The sequence below is a fragment of the Gymnodraco acuticeps genome, unplaced genomic scaffold, assembly GCF_902827175.1.
Source record: "Gymnodraco acuticeps unplaced genomic scaffold, fGymAcu1.1, whole genome shotgun sequence".
Taxonomy (NCBI): domain Eukaryota; kingdom Metazoa; phylum Chordata; class Actinopteri; order Perciformes; family Bathydraconidae; genus Gymnodraco; species Gymnodraco acuticeps.
In genome coordinates this window covers 22,501-37,901 of record NW_022990465.1, presented here as the reverse complement: position 1 = coordinate 37,901, position 15,401 = coordinate 22,501, and the positions used below count along the sequence as shown (strand labels likewise).

Below are 15,401 nucleotides of genomic sequence, written 5' to 3'. Positions count from 1 at the left end.
GAATGAATGAGCGGGACAGTGAAGGCGTCATTTTAAATCCCCGCCGAAACACTTCCTCGCCTCGAGGCTTATCCCGATTGGTATTGACACGGAAGTCTAATCAATATGAGTCGTTGTTCAGATAATCGGTGCATTATCTGAAACATGTGTCGCTCGCGTGGCTAACATCATGCCGCCAAAACATATTTATTATATTATTGATTTTTTAAATTTGTAAGCCACTCAATTAACCGGCTATGTGTGGCTGCTGCTGAGTTAAGCTACTTTGAAAAACTCAATAACATTTGTTATGTTGTCGGTAAAGAGTGTTCGCATGCTTGTGCTTATTATAAGTTGCATTGGACAATCTGCACGACTTATTACTAACCATAATTAATATGATAGTTTATCCACTTAATTTGCTTTGCCCAGAAAGAAGAATTAAGCTATTTATTATTTTATTTTTGTACTTTTTTGTGTTTACTCCCAGTCGTCCCCACATTAAAACCCTTGTAACTGCTTAGCGTTCAAACTCTCCTAATCGTCTTCAGTAAGAGTTAAATACTTTCTGAGGGGTTTTGTGTTTTTACGGTCTTAACAGTTTAGACCTTAAAAACACAAAACCCCTCAGAAAATCCCTTTAGTGTCGTATATAATGTCAATTATAGGTCGTCGACCTTCGAGACCCTTTTTACGGATTCTCCTCAAAACACCCTAAGGATCAGAGTGGGTTAGCACAGTGGGATTAAAGGTTAACGATTAAGTATCGGGGTGTAACAGAGTAAATCATCGTATGATATGATGTAGCTAGAAATAAGTCAAAACTTCTCCGGGAACTTTTTTCCTTACTCGTTGTTTTTGAGTAATTGTTTTCCAGTCGGTGATTACATGTCAGTGCAATAATGCAAAGTCTTAGTCGTGACATCCCTCTGTGACACATTGCGGATTTGTGGAGTGTAAGATTAGAGCTTTAAATCTCTGCTTCCCAATTCGACCGTGTCGAGGCGGGCGGGGCAATTCCTAGGTGTTGTCTGAACACCAGGATGGGATAAAAAGACACTTCAACATTTGGATCATCTGTCTCACACCGGAGAACTTGTAGACGTTGTTTATGCTCTCCTGGATGGACTCTCTCTCACCGGAGAACTTGTAGACGTTGTTTATGCTCTCCTGGATGGACTCTCTCTTACCGGAGAACTTGTAGACATTGTTTATGCTCTCCTTGATGGACTATCTCACCGGAGAACTTGTAGACGTTGTTTATGCTCTCCTGGATGGACTCTCTCTCACCTGATAACTTCTAGACGTTGTTTATGCTCTCCTTGATGGACTCTCTCTCACCGGATAACTTCTAGATGTTGTTTATGCTCTCCTTGATGGACTCTCTCTCACCTGATAACTTGTAGACGTTGTTTATGCTCTCCTGGATGCTCTGTCTCACACCGGAGATCTTTTAGACGTTCTTCCATCCATGATGAACTTCTGTATCCCAGACATGTACGAGATGCCCCACTCTGGGAACGGAGGTTTCGCGGTGCAGGGTGGAGGTTTCGGAGGGGGGGAACACTGCATGTTTCAAGGTGAAGGTCCTGGGTTCGGATACTGTGATTCCCAGCCTCTTCACCACCTCCAGCCGCCTTGCATGGAACAAACATGGCCGCCAAGCCAGCAGATTTCCTGTGCGTTCGCCAGCGGGCCTCCGGCGTTTAAGAACGAGTTTTGCAACCGGGACGTTCCTCTGAGTCACTTCCAACACCAGCAGCAGCCAGAGTTCTTCCCCGAGATCTCACCTGACTTCGCTCACCTGCAGTGGATGCAGGGAGAAAACAGGAGAGGTATGGCGTCCGGGGGATAGAGAGGATTTCATTTGGGGTTGAATTGTTTTGAAGGTCGTCTCTCAGGGTTGTGATTTGTAAGGGTTCGTTTGGGGGAATTAGAGAAGAAGCTTCCATTACATTTATTTATTTTGATATTTTTTGATTTCTTAATCTCTTAATTTCTTAATTTCTCAATTTCTAAAAATGTTATATTTAACTTTTTTCAATTTTTTATTATTATTTAATTTGTTTTATTGTAAAAAAAAATGCCACTTTCACAATAGAAAAGCAGATAACAACGATTTGTTGGGGTAGTAACGTTTAATTGCCTGATTGTTTGTGGTTTTCTATCAGGGTTGTAAACTTTGTTGTCGTATTTTTGGTAACTCTTCCATTCCATTACATCATTTACTTTTATATGTATTATTTATTTAGCATCTGTGTGTAGAAAGAGGCAGAAATCCCACTGGGTTTATTGGAAGCTCCAACCTCAATATGAGTGAAACACAGATACAGGGAAAAGCAGATAAATGTATTTTTGCAACATTATATAGAAAAACTGTGATTTGCCTATTCGGAAAAGCCATTTTTTTTTAAATGTTGTACACCTAAAAGTAAAGGAAACTGACCTCTGCAGGTGATATACTTACGAGAACGAAGATTTAAGATTGACTAGTTGCGGAAGAACCCGTTAACTCGCTTTTAATCCAAATGGAGTAACAATGAGTGCATTCAAGCATAGAATCAGAAATCAGAAATCCATAGTTCATTCTGCTGCGGGGAAAATGTAAAATAATAAAGAGGCAAGGATATGTTTTGATGGAAAATCAGATAAGTTCACAGCCATGGAAGAGATATAAGTAGCAGCATGTCTGACGTTAGCAGATAAAGGTAATGAGGTAGTGACATAACAGTGTGTAAAACGTATATAATGCACATAGTACTCTCAAAAATCCTACAAATACATCTTTTATAACTTTTAATAAGCCAAAGCTTTCCAATTTCTACGTACAGAAGTGAGAATGTGTTTATTGTTCTGTATGATTGGCCAATGTCCATTGGAAACAGGTTGGTTTTTAAGTACTCGGAAAGCTGGTTCCAGGAGACTTCATTGATTAATCGATCAATGAAGTCTCGGATTTGTTAATTATAATTAATAAGCGTAAATGCGTCATACGGCCGATCGGCTCTGGTGCTTCTGATGCTCAGAGTTAGTATTGATTGATAGTGAGGCAACAGAAGGCCGATTAATAAAACACCCGAATAAAAGGTATTGATCAGATTTGTTTAATATAAAGCACTGAGCTCATTAAGCCCAATCCCAATATTGGGCCAGGTGTTGAGGCACGATATTAACAAGCTATGTATGGAGGCTGTTGCTAGGCAGGAGTTAAGCTACTTTTAAAACTCCATGTTTCGATAATCAATCATCACATTTACACAAAGGAACATTTGATAAGCAGCATGTAGAGAATAGACAGAGCTTCTTAGATTTATCTTTGATATCCAATTTCAAATGGTAAAGAAGTAACAGAGTTGACATCGTTGCCATACCAATGTTAACAAAATATGTTGTGTATCCTCTTCAAATTGAAATGGTTTCTTTTAGCCAATGCTACACTTTTCCACCAACTTACGTGGATATCGGGCAAGTCGTTTTTCCTGCAGACAAACAAAGAGAAGAGCAAACTTCTATGTTGAGTAAATAATAACAAAAACTAGTAAAAGTAAAAACTCCATGCGTTGCCAAATGTACACAAAGGAACATTTGATATACAGTATTTAAAGTATAATAATAGCTACCTAGATCTGTTTTTGATTCTCTCTTGTTCAAACCTTTTCAAGTTTACTTTAAGAATCAACAACAAGCGTTGACATCCGCCTTTTCCTACCTCGCAATGGTGAAATAAGTTGAAATATTTTGTGCATCCTCCTCAAAATTAGGTGGTCTTTCTCTTGGGCCACTTTACCACCAATTTACATGATAATTGGTCGAGTAGTTTTTCCTGCAAACTGACAAAGAAACATTACCAGAAACCTCCTTATCGGAGTTATTTTGGTTCTGGTTCTTTGTTTACTTGCCTGCAGGAAAAACACCAATCATCATGTAAATTGGTGGAAAAGTGAAGCATGGGCAAAGAAAGAAACCATGTCAATTTGAAGAGGACACACAAAATATATTTAAATATTATTCACAATCGATGATAGGGCATGGCGTTGGCGGGAATTGTTGAAAGAATCTTATAGTTTATTGTGCCTTTTGTTGCAAGCAAAATAAAATATCTTGTGTATCCTCTTCAAAATGTGCTGGTTTATTTCTTGGTCCATGCTACACTTTTCCACCAATTTTCATTAAACCTGGGCGAGTAGTTCTTCCTGCAGACCAACAGACGAACCTATATACCCATAAATATAAATGAAAACGGTCTGGTTTTCTTTTTGGTCAACATCAAATAATATCCAGGATGAAATTACTACAAATCTAGGTATCTCTTTTACTCCCGAATAAAACAACATTATATCATCTTTTAGTGAGTTGTCGCTTTAATCCAAAGTGCACCAAATGTGAAAATCCTGCAAGTAAATTATACCGCTTTCAAAACTACTACTATTCTGTTATTCCATTATGTTTATTTATTGTGTTCCTTTCTGTTGTCTTCTTATTAAGTATTAAGGATGATATACCTTACTACTGCATTGGCTTCAAATAACCCAAACAGTGCTACTGAAGTGAGATTTATTTATCCATCAGCCAAAGTCAGTTATAAATGGTATTAACCATTCCTTCTTTTCTGCAGGGTATATTCCCAGTTACCTGGACAAGGATGAGCTCTGTGTCGTGTGTGGGGACAAAGCCACGGGTTATCACTATCGCTGCATCACCTGTGAAGGGTGCAAGGTAACAAGAGGACAGAGAGGGCAAAAGTACACACATCCTTTACTCAAGTAGAAGTACAGATATTCGTGTTTAGTAGAAGTACTGACTAAACTTCTTTACTCAAGTAGAAAGTAAAGAAGCTTTGAAATGTACTTCAGTAAAAAGTACCCATAACTAGCAGCTGTTTTAAAGAGTACCTGCCCTCCCTTTATATTAATAGAACAATAATGTCATTGTTAGCTAATGAATGTTTCCATGCTGAACAACGGCAACATGACAACGTTTCCATTGGTCCCTCTTCTTTAGAGAAGACCAGGAAATGATGGATACACGGATCGTGTTCAAATCAATAGGCACTCAATGACTCTAAAGAATAATGATCACGCATCAAACACACATTCAGACTAAAGGAACCAGCTGTTTGGAAAATGAGAGAAGTAGAAAGTACAAGTATTTGAGTTCAACATGTAAGAAGTAGAAAGTACAGGTATTTGAGTTCAACATGTAAGAAGTAGAAAGTACAGGTATTTGAGTTCAACATGTAAGAAGTAGAAAGTACAGGTATTTGAGTTCAACATGTAAGAAGTAGAAAGTACAGGTATTTGAGTTCAACATGTGAGAAGTAGAAAGTACAGGTATTTGAGTTCAACATGTAAGAAGTAGAAAGTACAGGTATTTGTGTTCAACATGTAAGAAGTAGAAAGTACAGGTATTTGTGTTCAACATGTAAGAAGTAGAAAGTACAGGTATTTGAGTTCAACATGTAAGAAGTAGAAAGTACAGGTATTTGGGTTCAACATGTAAGAAGTAGAAAGTACAGGTATTTGAGTTCAATATGTAAGAAGTAGAAAGTACAGGTATTTGGGTTCAACATGTAAGAAGTAGAAAGTACAGGTATTTGAGTTCAACATGTGAGAAGTAGAAAGTACAGGTATTTGAGTTCAATATGTAAGAAGTAGAAAGTACAGGTATTTGAGTTCAACATGTAGGAAGTAGAAAGTACAGGTATTTGTGTTCAACATGTGAGAAGTAGAAAGTACAGGTATTTGTGTTCAAAGTGTAAGAAGTAGAAAGTACAGGTATTTGGGTTCAACATGTGAGAAGTAGAAAGTACAGGTATTTGTGTTCAAAGTGTAAGAAGTAGAAAGTACAGGTATTTGAGTTCAACATGTAGGAAGTAGAAAGTACAGGTATTTGAGTTCAACATGTAAGAAGTAGAAAGTACAGGTATTTGTGTTCAACATGTAAGAAGTAGAAAGTACAGGTATTTGAGTTCAACATGTAAGAAGTCGAAAGTACAGGTATTTGAGTTCAACATGTAAGAAGTAGAAAGTACAGGTATTTGAGTTCAACATGTAAGAAGTAGAAAGTACAGGTATTTGAGTTCAACATGTAAGAAGTAGAAAGTACAGGTATTTGTGTTCAACATGTAAGAAGTAGAAAGTACAGGTATTTGAGTTCAACATGTAAGAAGTAGAAAGTACAGGTATTTGAGTTCAACATGTGAGAAGTAGAAAGTACAGGTATTTGGGTTCAACATGTAAGAAGTAGAAAGTACAGGTATTTGAGTTCAACATGTAAGAAGTAGAAAGTACAGGTATTTGAGTTCAACATGTAAGAAGTAGAAAGTACAGGTATTTGTGTTCAACATGTAAGAAGTAGAAAGTACAGGTATTTGTGTTCAACATGTAAGAAGTAGAAAGTACAGGTATTTGTGTTCAAAATGTAAGAAGTCAAAGTAAAAAGTTGTCAGAAAAATAAGTAGTGGAGTAAAGTACTGATACCAGAAAGATGTACTTAAGTACAGTAACGAAGTATTTGTACTGCACTACTTCCCACCTCTGCAAGTGGATGTTTGTAGCTTTATTTTCTGCTTTATATTTTTTAAGTTATTCTGAGTTTTATGCGTTGTGTCTGATCTCCAGGGATTCTTCAGGCGGACTATCCAGAAGAACTTGAACCCGACGTACGCCTGTAAATACGAGGGAAATTGCGTCATCGACAAAGTGACGAGGAACCAGTGCCAGGAATGTCGCTTCAAGAAGTGCATCGCGGTGGGAATGGCAACCGACTGTGAGTTTACAGACAAGAGGAATACAAAACTAGGGTTAGGGTTGGACAAAATTAGTTAGACAAAATGAGGGTTGGACACAAGGTTCAAGGTTCTTTATTTGTCATACGAACATAGCTACAGAGTAGTTATGTCGATGAAAATCTTAGGTCACAGGCTTCTCCAACAGTGCAACACAATAACACAGAAAAACAGAAAAATATAGTGCAAGTAAATATGAAAAAGTAAATACAAAAAGAAAAATAGTTTAAAAATAGTGAAATAAGAGTCTATATGCAAGCTATTGGAATGATATATTAGATAAATATATAAATAATTACTAAGTAGCAGATGAATGTTATGGATGTTGTTTCAACAGTTCAGGTGTTTAACAGTCTTATGGCCTGTGGGATGAAACTGTCCCTGAGTCTGGTGGTTTTAGTCCGGATGCTGCGGTAACGCCTGCCAGACGGCAGCAGACTGAACAGTTTGTGGCTGGGGTGACAGGGGTCTTTGATAATCCGGAGGGATTTCTTCCTGAGCCGCTGGGAGTAAAGGTCCTCCATGGATGGCAGCTCCGTCCTGGTGATGTTCTCTGCAGTTTTCACCACCCTCTGTAAAGCCTTAAGGTTGAGGGCGGTGCAGCTGCCGTACCAGAATGCTCTCTATGGTGCAGCTGCACAGTTAGGGTTGGACACAATTAGTTGTACAAAATTAGGGTTGGACCAAATTAGAGTTAATACAAATTAGAGTTGGACCAAATTAGGGTTAGACAACATTAGGGTTGGACAGAATTAGGGTTGGACAAAATTAGGGTTAGACAAAATTATGGTTGGACAAAATTAGGGTTGGACAAAATTAGGGTTGGACACAATTAGGGTTAGACACAATTAGGGTTAGACACAATTAGGGTTAGACACAATTAGGGTTAGACACAATTAGGGTTAGACAAAATTAAGGTTGGACAAAATTAAGGTTGGACAAATTTAGTGTTGGACAAAATTAGGGTTAGACAAAATTAGGGTTGGACAAAATTAGGGTTAGACACAATTAGGGTTAGACAACATTAGGGTTGGACAAAATTAGGGTTGGACAAAATTAGGGTTAGACAAAATTAGGGTTGGACAAAATTAGGGTTAGACACAATTAGGGTTAGACAAAATTAAGGTTGGACAAAATTAAGGTTGGACAAATTTAGTGTTGGACAAAATTAGGGTTAGACAACATTAGAGTTAATACAAATTAGAGTTGTACGAAATTAGAGTTAGATAGAATTAGGGTTGGACAAAATTAGGGTTAGACAAAATTAAGGTTGGACAAAATTAGTGTTGGACAAAATTAGGGTTAGACAAAATTAGGGTTGGACAAAAATTAGGGTTGGACAAAAATTAGGATTTGGGTTAAGTTGAGATGCATTACAATGAACGAAGGTATACATTTATTCCACATCAAGTCTTTTTTTAATACTTTTGGAACAACCTCTACTAGCTGCTTTCTCTTCCTCCACATTCACTATGTCACCGCATCGTTTTTCGCATACTTTATTAAAGACGTATAATGACAAAGAACAATGCAAAATGTAGAATATAAAATGTTCATTTTGCATAGATTAGATTAAGAGAAACCTGTTTCAACTGTCCATAAAAATCAAAAAAATAAATGTGTACGTAGCAATATTTGCGCTTATGAAGTTCAAGCAAATGCACTAGCACTTAAATTGAAAATTGCTTAATTGAAGCTAACATGCTTGTAGGATCCTTTTCTTTCTGATTTTGCACCCTAATAGCTGATTACACTTACTGTTAGCCCGCTAAGTTAAATGGGAAGGTTTAGGAAAATGCATTCACTCATTCATACATTACATTTAAATTCAATGTCGGATGTAGACTCGTACAGTTAGAATGAAAAGTAGAATTGACATAAAAGAAAGGCATTAGGTGTTAAAATGTGTTGCTAATTAAAGACATTTTTGGATATTTGTGGAATAACCTCTTCTAGCTGCTTCCTCCTCTTCCTCTTCCTCCCTCCTCAGTGGTGTTGAACGACAGCAAGAGGCTGGCGAAGAGGAAACTGATCGAGGAAAACCGGCAACGCCGTCGGAAAGAAGAGCTCCAGAAGACGGTGTGGGATCGCCAGGAACCGACGCAGGAGGAGTGGGATCTGATCCGAATGGTGACGGACGCCCACATGACCACAAACGCACAAGGAAACCAATGGAAACAGAAGCGGAAATTCCTGGTGAGACATCAAAAATGCCTCTGTCGCTTCGCCAAAAACAGCCACAAAAAAAACCTCACAAACCGTCCTGTTTCCCCACCACCTCCTCCACTGTTTCCCTGTGTTAATATGTCCATGTGTTTTTTGTATCCCCTTGTAGAGTGGGGAGAGTTAGCGGGACGATGGAGCACAAGTGTGTTCCTCAACACAATAATGGAACATATTACTTTCGTCTTTTTTATGCAATGATAATACTATCGCTCATATTAATAACCTTGCTTTTTTTGTGCTGTTTTTCATTTTTCTCTCTCTCTGTGTTTGTCGCTTTCACACCTCACTCTTTATTTCATTTTTTTGACTAATTTTGTTGTGAAAACTAATCGCTTTGTCCAGATTTATTTAACGTTTTCCACTGTTAACTTTTGGGTTTCTGTGGCACGGTCAGAACAAAACACTTCAGTTGAAACGTTTTTTTTAACCGCCATTAAAGCGATTTACGAAAAATGTTGAAATTAGCGACATAAAATGTTGTAAAGTTTTCCAAGAAAGTCCCTTTAACATGCGTCACTTAACACGAATAATACGTTTTCTATTATTAAGGAATCTATTCACTATTTTTGCAATTGTATCTTGCCGTTTCCTACCAAAAAGCTGGTTAGGGTTCACCCTAACTTACGTTGTGGAAATACATGAGAATTCATTGATTAAAGTCGTACAAATGTCCCGTTACGCCTATTGGATATTATTTAAATATTCATCTGTTATTTATAACACAGATCTAACATTTTCTGCGTCGTCAAGTGTGAGAAAGCACTAAAATAAATGTTTCTAACGGGTGTTAAAGCGAAAGACCATTTTTACCGCATATGAAATAAGTGACTTAAAATGTTGTCAAATTTTTCGGGAAAGTCACTTTAACATTTGTGACATTACAGTTCTCTAATACGAAGGAATCTATTCACAATATTTGCATATAATTCCAAATGATACCGTAAATGTGCTTTTACGTCGTTGAAAAACATGAGAACTTATTGATTAAATTCATGCAAATGTCCCGTCACGCCTATCGGATATTATTTAAATATTCGTCTGTCATTTATGACAAAAATCGAACATTTCCGAGTCGTCAAATGTGTAAAAACTAAAAATATCATACAAATATTTGGGTACCACTTTACAATAAGACCACCCTTACAACGGGTTTACGAATAGTTTGTTATTCATTTATTAATTAGGTTGTGAACACTTTATAAATCATTAATAAGCTTTTATAAGACATGAGATAAACAGGGCAACTGTGACCAGTTGCTTGCCAAATAGTGAGCCCACATGTATCTGTACTGCTAAGCCTTATATTGGCTACCTAGCTTACTTCGTCTCCTTCATCAGCCAGCATCCTTGGTATCTGTTGCTCACTGAGTTGATTCTCGCTAAGTAGCCAATATAAGGCTTAGTCATCTTGCCAAATAGTGAGCCTGTGTAAAAATAGTTAAGCGATGTTTATGTATTGTAATATATGGTTGTGCAAAAGGAGGTATCATTAAAGGTGGGGTATGTATGTATGAAAACTATGTTCACTTTAAGATGTGTCACTTTACAATTCACTATATTTGCGATTGTTTAAGTCATGCTAATGTCCCGTCACGCCTATCAGACATTATTTAAAAATGCGTCTGTTATTCACGACAGAAATCAAACAGTTTCGATCGAAGTCCTGAGTCTGAATCTTGCCACAGAAACCAATCTTGAATTTCTCTGCTCACCTGTTCTCTACCTGCTCACTCTCTCATCTCTCTTCAGTTTAACATATTTACTTTGTAGTCGGCTTGACGCAGGTTCTTCATTGAAATTTCACAATTCCTGTTGATTATCCAACAGGTCGACGAAGCAATGCTTCTTAATGAAATAACATGTAATTTATTCTATACTTCTGACCAGAGTGCTGCAGGGGTGAAGGAAGATAAGGTACGGAAACTAAAATGTTAATTCTCATTTACATGCATTGAATTACAAGCTACATGTCTAGCAATGCATCCCTACGACATATAGACCGTGCAAAACCAACTAAATCAAAAGTAAATACTTCACACTTAACCTCAAATCTCTTGACACATAATGCTAAGATAACCATTTCCTCGTGCTTTTTGATTTACCGCTCTGCTCTTTGCTTTTCAGCCTGAGGATATTGGTCAAGCGTCGATGGTCAATACGCCGGAAGAAAACAAAGTGGATATAGAAGCCTTCAGTCAGTTTACAAAAATTATCACCCCTGCCATAACCCGAGTGGTGGACTTTGCCAAAAAACTGCCTATGTTTTGTGATGTAAGTGTGAAAAGGAGAGGATAAAGCATTCTCTGTTCGAACTGTCTCTAATTAAACATATCATTAGTTCCACATTGCACAATTATATTTAGGAAACACATTGTTTATTAGAACTTAAAAAGTTGTGGATTTATGTTTTGCAAGTTGCATAAAACAGCTTGACTGAGACAAATTGCAATTAGGGCTTCGGCTTACTCCTTAATGAATCTTTTATAGATTTACTGGTAATTTTGAGTCTGAAAAATGTCAATCCAAAACGTATAGATTATCACTTTCATGTCATATAAAATAGAACATCTCCATATTTCAGAGGCCAAAAAACTGCATTTCAACATTTTTCCATGAAAGATTACTTTACATTTTCCATTTCTTTATCCTTTTTTCACATTTTCCCATGTTGAATTATAACCCAAAATACTCTCCTAATAAAACAGAGTGAATGTGGGCTATAGCAGAAGCTAACAGTATTTGCCATCTGACTTTTACGCTTGATTTTACACTTAAAATATGAATTTATTGGGAATTAAATGTCCAAAAAAAAATTCTGTCCACTCTATTAGGTTAACTTTTAATGTCTTGATAAAACATTGTTTATCATGTTAACGTATAGCTAATGCTCATGGTTAGCCCTTTGGTTAGTTAGCAGTGTAATTGTATATAACATTAAAAGGTACCACTTTACAATAAGACTACCCTTATAAAGGATTCATAAAGAGTTTATAATTAGGTTATGAATTAGTTTGTAAACACTTTATTAATCATTAAGAACCATTTATAAACCAGTTCTAACATAGTTTTCATACATCAACACAGGCTCACTATTTGGCAAGATGACTAAGCCTTATATTGGCTACTTGGCGAGAATCAACTCAGTGAGCAACAGATACCAAGGATGCTGGCTGATGAAGAGGATGAAGTAAGCTAAGTAGCCAATATCAGGCTTAGCGGTACAGATAAATGTGGGCTCACTATTTGGCAAGATGACTAAGCCTTATATTTAGTATATATTTATACTTAGCTTACTTCGTCTTCTTCATCAGCCAGCATCCTTGGTATCTGTTGTTCACTGAGTTGATTCTCCCCCATCCAGTGGCGGCGCCAGGGTATGGCTGGGGTAGGCTACAGCCATACCAAGAGATGCCCCACCTCAGCCCCACCATGAACAATGATGTTAAAGTAAGCATGTTGAGAACACGGCTTGTGAAAATGTACGCGTCGTGTCCACAACACTCAAACTGATCCTGCTGTAACAACAAGTGCACGTTACTGATACATTATGGTTGAGACCATTCGGGCTTATGCTAGAAGAGGGGTGCAAGGAATAGTCCAAGTAGTGGGGGAGTTCTATTCACTAAAGGTGTGGAAATTCTCTGGTGTTATAATATCAGCGCGGCCGCGGTCAGATCAAAATGCCCCCGAATGCAATTTGAATAGACCTACAGCCAATCAGAGCAACGAAACATTGGGTCTGCGTCATGCCTTACTGATGAGATCAGTGGAACCGCCATTCAGTATCCCCATTGGATCTTCAACGTGTACTATCATACGTCACGTTCACAGGGATCCCTTTTTATTTACTACAAGACAAATGTGCCGTTTTATTTCATACAGTTACATTCTGATTGAGACAGGGAAACAATCTAAACCTCACGCGTGGCGTTTCACTGTCAAGGGGGCGATATAGCGTGTATGTAATTGCATTGCAAATACTGACTTGAGCCCCACCACTGTATGGGTTAGCCCTACCATAGACTACCCGACAAAAATACTCTGGCGCCGCCACTGCCCCCATCCATCTTGATGTTGATGTTTCGCCAGAGAGCTTCAGGGGAGGCGCAGCGTCGGAAAAAAATAACGAGAATCAGTGAAATCTAGCTAGTTAACTTCAGCTAACTTTATGCGAGCGGCAACATGGATACATTTTTAGTGAAGTTACCTAAAGTGAGAGAGGAGACAGCGTCTGGCAGAAAACGTCACTTGCACACTTTTGGCTGTCTGTGGAGACCGAGTTCCCTCACCTCGCCAAAAAGTGCTCATTCCCTTCCCCTCCGCCTACCTGTGTGAGTGCGGGTTTTCCGCATTGACTTTGATCAAAAGCAAGTACCGGTAAAGGCTGCAGCCAGAGGATGATCTGCGTTTATTCCTGTGCGCATCAAAGACGCAGACTCATTGTTCCCACTAAAGTAGGGCTGAGTGTAATAAGGAGGCAACGTTGTCGTTCAGTGTGTTGCCGGAAGCATATAAGGATTTATCCACGATGTTGAAAATGTTAAAAATGTTTAAAAAATATGTTTAAAACATAAAGATAAAAAGGTATTGTTTCATATTTTAAGGAGGTGACGCTACTCAACCAATGAAATGGGTGCAGTCAGTGAGTCAGCACGACAGATTCAAACACAGAGACGAGACGAGAGAGACAGTCGGAGTCGTTTCAAATGGCGTGCTCAAAGAAGAGAAAGGTAGACAGCGAAAACAGAGCATTTAATGAAGTGTTCTCTTACTGGACCTCTTTGAAATGCAATTGAATACCCCTGCATTATAGCAACAACAACAATAATAATAATAATAGCAATAATAATTGGGAGGGGGGGCGCGGCTGTTCTTATGTTCTCTGAGGGGAGGCTCACCTTCCCACACTTTGAAAACCCCTGCTCTAGTGAGTGGCCCAGCCCTTCGTAGGTTTTTCTGGCACCCCTGCTTTAAAGGAAATAGCTTCGCGGATCTGAAATGGAAGACGATTCCAAAGAAGAATGAAATGAATGAAAAGGCTCTGTGATCCGTTAACACTAATTTTCTTCCCCGTACTTCCAGCTGCCTTGTGAAGACCAGATCAAACTGCTGAAAGGCTGCTGCATGGAGATCATGTCTCTGCGAGCGGCCGTACGATACGACCCAGAGAGTGAAACCCTGACGCTCAACGGAGAGATGGCCGTCACGCGAGGACAGCTTAAAAACGGAGGCCTGGGCGTGGTTTCGGATGCCATCTTTGACCTTGGCGTGTCGTTGTCGTCCTTTAACTTGGACGACTCCGAGGTGGCTCTTCTTCAGGCCGTTATCCTGCTTTCATCTGGTGAGTAATCTTGTTGTCCGGACTCACACTCCACCTGCAAACAAGCCTTATCTTTAGCCCATTAGGCTTTTATTTTGAGCTTACTTAACATTAAAGGGGCATTTCGGGGCGTCTTTAGGTCGTGTTGCGTGAGGTATTTAAAGATGACAGCTTAGTTGTGGAAAAAGCACCAGCTTTTATTTTGAGCTTACTTAACATTAAAGGGGCATTTCGGGGCGTCTTTAGGTCGTGTTACGTGAGGTATTTAAAGATGACAGCTTAGTTGTGGAAAAAGCACAAGCAAAACACTTAGAAGAGTTTACAAACGCTTCACCTGGCTTACAGACAGCCCTTTCTCACAGGGAACTGGTATATTGCTTTGGCCAAATCTACCAGACTCCCCTTAACAAAAACGGTCATTTTACCTTTTGAAAAACATGGGGATTTCTGGCCTCCCGCTGCATCAATCTGTTTGATTTGTTGTGATATTTTTGGGACTTTAATGAATTTGACTAACCATTTAAAACCCCAAATCACACAATAACTACTGGCAGTTGTAGTCGTAGACCAGCAACTCCTTAATTCAGCTAGACAAATCACAGTTGTTTTTAATGGTCTTTAAATAAAGCATGAATATCTTCAGCTCCCGTCCACAAGCCAAAATGGTTAAAATGTTCTAAATATAGCAAACACTCAAACTGACATTCATTTTTAAGATGGATTAATTCCTTTTTAGGTTAGCTTCCTGTCCGTAGTACTACTGTAATGCTGTAATATGGATAGTTTAACGCTGAACCTGGCTTTCAGACAGCCCTTTCTCACTGGGAGCTTTTAAATTGCTTTTGCGAAATCTACCAGACTCCCCTTAACAAAAACAGTAATTTTACCTTTGGCAGAATAGGGGAATTTCTGGTCTCAACCTGTTAGGTATTGGGTGTTAGTTTTGTAACTTAAAGGTGGGGTAGGTAATTTTGGAGAAACCAGCTCGAGTGCGCTAGAATTAAAAAATACACAGCCGGAACAAATCTGCCACTTCCTCACAGAGCCCCTCCTCCAACACACACGAACGCGCACATGACCAATGAGGGC

The 15,401-nt window shown here is 38.6% G+C and overlaps 1 protein-coding gene across 2 annotated transcripts in view; it reads left to right on the top strand.

Moving 5' to 3' along the window:
- The first annotated feature begins 341 nt into the window (after positions 1–341).
- The window catches only part of thrb (thyroid hormone receptor beta), a 23,591-nt gene continuing 8,531 nt past the window's right edge, over positions 342–15,401 (top strand). Inside the window, exons 1-7 of one of the 2 annotated variants that reach the window (XM_034226191.1) lie at positions 342–1,814; positions 4,595–4,695; positions 6,600–6,747; positions 8,757–8,962; positions 10,820–10,906; positions 11,117–11,263; positions 14,075–14,333. In XM_034226191.1, coding sequence (XP_034082082.1) covers positions 1,451–1,814; positions 4,595–4,695; positions 6,600–6,747; positions 8,757–8,962; positions 10,820–10,906; positions 11,117–11,263; positions 14,075–14,333 — 1,312 coding nt within the window. In that variant the 5' untranslated portion in view covers positions 342–1,450. The remainder of the gene's footprint in view (positions 1,815–4,594; positions 4,696–6,599; positions 6,748–8,756; positions 8,963–10,819; positions 10,907–11,116; positions 11,264–14,074; positions 14,334–15,401) is intronic. The other variant, XM_034226192.1, reaches the window with a different exon arrangement.